The 6311-nt window shown below is 41.3% G+C and overlaps 1 protein-coding gene across 1 annotated transcript; it reads right to left on the bottom strand.

Moving 5' to 3' along the window:
* Positions 1-479: 479 nt before the first annotated feature.
* LOC135527281 (interleukin-12 subunit beta-like) lies at positions 480-5490 on the bottom strand. The gene is made up of 6 exons (XM_064955873.1): positions 5316-5490; positions 5090-5192; positions 2511-2758; positions 1636-1805; positions 1263-1372; positions 480-848 (listed from the first exon to the last, which is right to left on the bottom strand). Exons 1-6 carry the CDS (start codon positions 5488-5490, stop codon positions 767-769), a joined length of 888 nt encoding a protein of 295 aa, XP_064811945.1. The 3' UTR covers positions 480-766.
* Between the last annotated feature and the right edge of the window lie 821 nt (positions 5491-6311).

The following is a 6311-nucleotide window of genomic DNA, read 5'->3' as shown; positions in this document are numbered from 1 at the left end:
GCACTATGTAAGAATGACATTTGCAACTGTGCATTCAATACATACTCAACTAGTACATGTATGAAAACAAAAGGAACTCAAAACCATACCAATTCCAAACAGCTTTCTCGTTGTGTCGGAGTCAGAGCACCTCATGCACAGTGTTGCAATATAACTGCAATCCCATACCACCCAGCAACCCCAAAACCTCATGTTGGATAAATAGAGTGAAAAGCAACAGTCACTGCGTTCTAGAATTCTCAGCTGTCACACCATTGGTCTAAGCCATCCCACACGTTTCCAGGACAGCCAGCTGTAGTTTGTCAGAGTCAAAGGAAGTGTATTAGCGTAGGTATTTATATTGTATTTAACAATGAGATTAGCCATAGATTACTTCCTTTCTGACTATGCTTGATTTCATGTTGTTATTTTTTCAAATCCTGAAATTCATTAATGACCATGAGCACAGAGTAGTAGAAAGAACTCATACACACTTAATGTATGAGGAGGTTTGTAAGTTTATTTAGATTTAGAGTATTAAAGTCACAACAATATCAGTTCAGTTTATGTTAGCAATAATCAATCAATAAATAATAATGATAAAATAAACATCAATAAATAAATAAATGTCATAACGCATTAAGAATGTAAAAGTAAAGATTTTGTCATAAAATGAGTTCAGAAATACAATCTCTGGTCTTGACAACAAAGTCACCTTTGTCATAGTCGATGTTTTAGAGTGTGAATGAAGTCACCTTTGAACAAATAGGATAATATTTGCTGGCCATCAGTATGGTAAAGATCTAGTATTGAGACACAAACTTCTGCTTCTGTTTTTTCTTCTTCTCTTGTTTCCCTTGTTGTTGTGTCTGAAAGAACACATCATATTGAAAAATGTGTTGTTCTGCAATGTCTTCTCAGATATTAAATTCATGAACTGATAAACAATGGCATATTTTCAATTCTTGAAATGGAATTTTGATCCACTTCCTGAAACTACTGAATGAAAAACCCAATTGACCTGACCCTGGTAAATGTAGCATGATAAAACAGTAGACTGGAGCAGGGGTTTTAAACCCTCTCCTTTGGGCCCCCCTCCGTTTCACAATTTATTTCTAGGACTGAACTAGCTCACCTGATTCAGTAGTAGTCAATGACTTGATGGTTAGTTGACAGATTGAATCAGGTGTGTTAGCTCTTCAATAGTTCACATACATGGAACGACTGGGGTCCTCGAGGAGAGGTTCTGTTGAATACAGTAGACTAGAGAATATGGTACTGACCTGTACTCTGTCCAGTCACTCCAGGGGGAGTCACATAGGGCATCCTGGGACCTGACGCACACCACCACCTTGGCCTTTACTGACCACTGGCGGCTCTCTGTGGTGTGGACCTGAGGGAACACAGTGGTTGAAATCATTTAGCACCAAATGGAAGACGATAAGAATAAGAAACACTCCTTTTCACTTTTCGTTGCAACATGTTTTGCTACAGTGTGCCCTAATGAATATAACCAGGGACCAGAGTGACCACGTCTATCCGTTCAAGAGTATGCGACTGTTAGTACACGGTCTGGATCTCTTGGAGTAATGGCTTTCATCAAGCTTTAGAGACAAGGCCTAGTAGGATGTACAGTATGTAGACAGTAGTCCTCACCTTTGTGCAGGGAGAATCACACGTGCACCCGTTCTTGCGCTCTCTGCCTTTGATCTCTTTGACCTGGAAGGAGAGGGGGAAGTAGGAGATGGGTCTGTTCCAGGAGACAGGATAGCTCCACTCTATGGTACTGCTGTTCATCTTCTTAATGGATACCTTGTCTGGCTTCACTGGAGGGAGGGAGGGAGGAACAGAGAGAGAGAGAGAGAGAGAGAGAGAATTACCATAACTTCTACCAGTACTCTGTACTATAAAACTACCTTTCAGAAGCACCTATACCAACAATATCTCAGCATATAATCTTTTGATAGGCCTACATATATGTGCCAGATATTCGTATATAGAGGTAGGATTCCTATCTGTGGTGACGACGACGCCATTATTAGAGTGTCTCTGCACTACTGCGCTACAAACTCCTTCAGGTTCAGAGCACTTTGTTTCCGCATTGTAAATGTTTGTTATGGGATCGACAGGCTTGCCAGCTCTCCAAGGCATTTTTTCAGAGACCAGTTACATTGTGAAGTTTGTAAATATAATATTTTGTATTAGTTTGTAAATATAATGAAGTGCACATCTGGACCATTATCATCAACTTTAAGTAGCCTAAAATCACAACTTGTGCAACTGATTCTGCCAGCCTCTTGCAACATGTCTGCCCTTATGGCTGCAACAAGGACCCTCTCTAACGCTCACCTATGTCTGATAAGTAGAAGTGCTGTGTGTGTGTGTGTGTCTGTGTGTGTGTGTCCTCACCAATTTCTGATAAGTAGAAGTGCTGTGTGTGTGTGTGTGTGTCTGTGTGTGTGTGTGTCCTCACCAATTTCTGATAAGTAGAAGTGCTGTGTGTGTGTGTGTCTGTGTGTGTGTGTCCTCACCAATTTCTGATAAGTAGAAGCGTTGGGAGTATTCCTCCAGCAGGTAGTTAGTCCTCATGTAGATGGTCAAGGTGATCCGGTCAGTCTCTTCAGCATAGGGACAATAATGTCTGTCCACACAGGACAGCCCCAGTCCACTACTGTTCACAGAACACATGATGTCACTCTGGCCAGACGAAGAGGAACATGTCCACTGCTGTCCACTGGTGTCCACAGAACAGCTGATGTTCTCCGCATCAGACAGGCCACTATAGAAAAGCCAAGAAATGGATGACTAAAATTAGACTAACACAGGCTACTGCTGTAGTCCATTCACTAATATTTAATTTGAAGTCAAGTCAAGATATTATGCAAATGTTATAATGTTATTAATCAATCCTCAGGTTGTTTTTAAAATAAAAATCGATAATATATCAACTCCAAATGTCTTTCACAGTAGGAGAGGAAAAAGCAATACCTATCCAAACTCTGTTGCGCGAGCAAAACTCATGTGACCACTTGACGCGATGTTATCGTTCTGGCTAATTTTTCAAAATAAAAGCCTGAAACTATGTCTGAAGACTGTTAACACCTTGAGGAAGCGATAGGAAAAGGAATCTGGTTCATATCCCTTTAAATCCAGCAAAGGGAGGCTATGGAACATGGAGTTTTCAAAATAGAAGCCACTTCCTGTTTTGATTTTTCTCAGGGTTTCACCTGCAATATCAGTTCTGTTATAACCACAGACAATATTTTGACAGTTTTGGAAACTTTAGAGTGTGTTCTATCCAATACTACTAATAATATGCATATATTAGCAACTGAGACTGAGGAGCTGGCCGTTTACAATGGGTACCTTTTCATCCAAGCTACTCAATACTGCCCCTGCAGCCATAAAAAGTTAAAGTATGGCAACTTGGTATGAACTTTGAACTCTTATTCACTAAATAATTGATACCTCCTAGCTGTTGCATTCGCCACCACAGCTGTAAACATGGGCTAGGAGAGGACGGACAGAGTATACATTCTACCACAACAATAGATCCATGCTGTACAACCCGGCCTTCTATCTACGACCAATCTACCGAAGCGCAGCTTAGAGTAAATATTTATTGCATTGTCCTTTTCAAATGGGCGGTTATTTAGAATGCATAAGATACTGTATTTATGATTGCATAGCTGCCTACAGCCCGATAGGGACACAAAATCTTTTTGTTGGGAATTTTATAGATATATCGTTCGTCCATAGTTTAGGTATCCCCATTGTTCCCGTGGCTGTGCCCTTCCCCGTTCACACCTTAGATAGTGGACCATTAGGGTCAGGGTTGATTAGGGAGGCCACCGCTCCTCTGGGCATGGTGACGCAGGGGAGTCACAAGGAGATAATTTGTCTCTTCCTTATTGACTCTCCCGCGTTGCCCGTGGTGCAAGGCCTACCCTGGTTAGTGTGTCATGACCCCACTGTTTCTTGGCCACCGAGGGCTCTCATGGGGTGGTCGCGAGAGTGCTCAGGTAGCTGTTTAGGGGTTTCCGTTGGTGCTACTACGGTGGAAAGTCCAGACCAGGTCTCCATCGTGTGCATTCCCACAGAATTTGCCGATTTGGCTCTCACCTTCTCCAAAAAGAAGGCGACTCAATTACTACCCCATCGACGGTGCGATTGCGCGATAAATCTCCTGGTAGACACTGCACTTCCCAGGAGTCACGTGTATCCCCTCTCACAGGTGGAGACAGAGGCTATGGAGACATTTGTCTCCAAATCCCTGCGTCAGGGGTACATTCGGTCCTCCACTTCACCTGCCTCCTACAGTTTATTTTTTTGTGAAGAAGAAGGAGGGAGGTCTGTGCCCGTGTATTGACTATTGGGTTCTAAACCAGATCACGGTGAGATATAGTTACCCTCTACCGCTCATAGCCACAGCGATTGAGTCAATGCACGGGGCGCGTTTCTTCACCAAACTAGATCTCAGGAGCGCTTACAACCTGGTGCGTATCTAGGAGGGAGACGAGTGGAAGACGGCTTTCAGTACCACCTCAGGACACTATGAGTACCTCGTTATGCCATACGGGTTGATGAATGCGCCGGACATGGACATTGAGCAAACTCTTTTTGGATTCCAATAAGAATTACACATCACTTTACAAGCCAGCGTAATCTGACTTACAGGCCTGATGTGGCCTGTCAATGAGGAGATTCCTAACAACACTGTGTTAGGCTATAACTAGTCCGTCAAAGAAAGGCTTTATGATATATGTAATGTAGTAATACAATTTTAAAGGCTAATAAGGCTGGTGGAACCGTTCATAGAGGGTTCTAGGAAGAATCCTTCAAAGATAAAAGGGTTCTCGATAGAACCCTTGATAGACGGTTCTAGGCAGAACCCTTCATGGAGGGATCTAGGTAGAACCATATATAGGGGATTATTTGAGGAACCCTACATAGAGGGTTTTTAGGTAGAACCCTCCTCAAAGGGTACTACCCAGCACCAAAAAGGTTACCCTAGGGGGACAAACCGTAGAACCCTGTATGGTTCTACTTAGCACCTTGTTGTTCTAAGAGTGTAGTAAGAATACATTGAAAAGGTTGGTGGTGATAGTACCGTGCCACTCTGACAGACATAATGGTCCCAACACGTTTAGTGGTGAATTTCCAGGAGCAGTGGAATTCTCCTTGGTAGTTCCATGTAGAACATTTCATATAGCCTTAGAATAGAAACAAACAAATGAACAATAGATATACAGAAGATGTTACAATTGGATAATAAATGAAAACTTATATTTGACTTGATTTCGGGTGACAGACAGACAGACAGACATCCTGTATACCTGTTCTGGTGGATCCTTCTAGAATGCGTTTCTGTTCATCCAGGTGTTTGACCAGCACCGTTGTATTCTTCAAGAGGGTTCTATCCAGGCTGTGACATGTAAAGATCCCCCCTCCAGTTCTCTCTTCCAGGTTGACAAGGAAGCTATTACCCTTCTTCTTCTCCTCTCCACCCATCATCCATAGGATCTCCTCATCCTCCTCTCCATCTCTCCGCCACACCCAGTCATTATCTCTCCTCCAACCCTCCTCCTCTCGGTTGAAGGAACCCAGGCAGGTTAGAGGATGCTGAACCAGCGAACCATCTACGTTCACCACAACAACTGGTGACAACACACACTTCAATTAACACCAACATATTCAGTTAGGTCCAACATTATTGCCGCCCTTGATAAAGATTAGCAAAAAATACTATAATATAAATTCTAAAAAACTGAACTATTTTAAATGCTCAAATTCGTTTGAAAATTGTATTATTGTATTGGTATAAAATAATATAATTTTCAAAAGAATTTGAACATTTAATATAGTTCAGTTTTTTATAATTTATATTATAGTATTTTTAAACAAGATTTTGTTTAACAACTATGCTTTTCTTTCTCAAAAAGATTGGTCCAAATGATTGGCAACCTTGTTTTCAATACTTTTCAATATATCACATGCGAGGATAACGGCACAGGGATGCCAATAATTAGAGTTAAAAATATGACTTGTTAATTAAACAAAATATCTTTCTCTGACTTATATAATTGGTACAAAATATTCAAAGTTTTCCATTTGTTGAGCATTATTTCTATTAAACATTCTTATTTTCTCAACTTTTTCAAGGGTGCCAATAATTTGGGCTCCGACCTTAGCTCATCAACAGAAACACACCCTCAACTTTATATAACCTTATGATACTGACATAAACACATCCTCAACTTTATACCATCTACACACCGGACTGGCAAAACCAACATATAACTAACTCATCTTTATACAGGGCCTTTTGAAGT

The sequence above is a fragment of the Oncorhynchus masou genome, chromosome 32 (genome assembly GCF_036934945.1).
Source record: "Oncorhynchus masou masou isolate Uvic2021 chromosome 32, UVic_Omas_1.1, whole genome shotgun sequence".
Taxonomy (NCBI): Eukaryota; Metazoa; Chordata; class Actinopteri; order Salmoniformes; family Salmonidae; genus Oncorhynchus; species Oncorhynchus masou.
Note: the sequence above shows the minus strand (reverse complement) of the source record. Positions and strands in the feature narration are given on the sequence as shown.

Coding starts and splice junctions, on each gene's coding strand:
- LOC135527281 (XM_064955873.1), bottom strand. CDS start 5,490: ATGGGTGGAGAGGAGAAGAAGAAGGGTAATAGCTTCCTTGTCAACCTG. Junction 2,759..5,089: donor ATGTCTGTCAGAGTGGCACG/GTACTATCACCA, acceptor GCTTTTCTATAG/TGGCCTGTCTGATGCGGAGA. Junction 849..1,262: donor AGTGACTGGACAGAGTACAG/GTCAGTACCATA, acceptor GTGTTCTTTCAG/ACACAACAACAAGGGAAACA.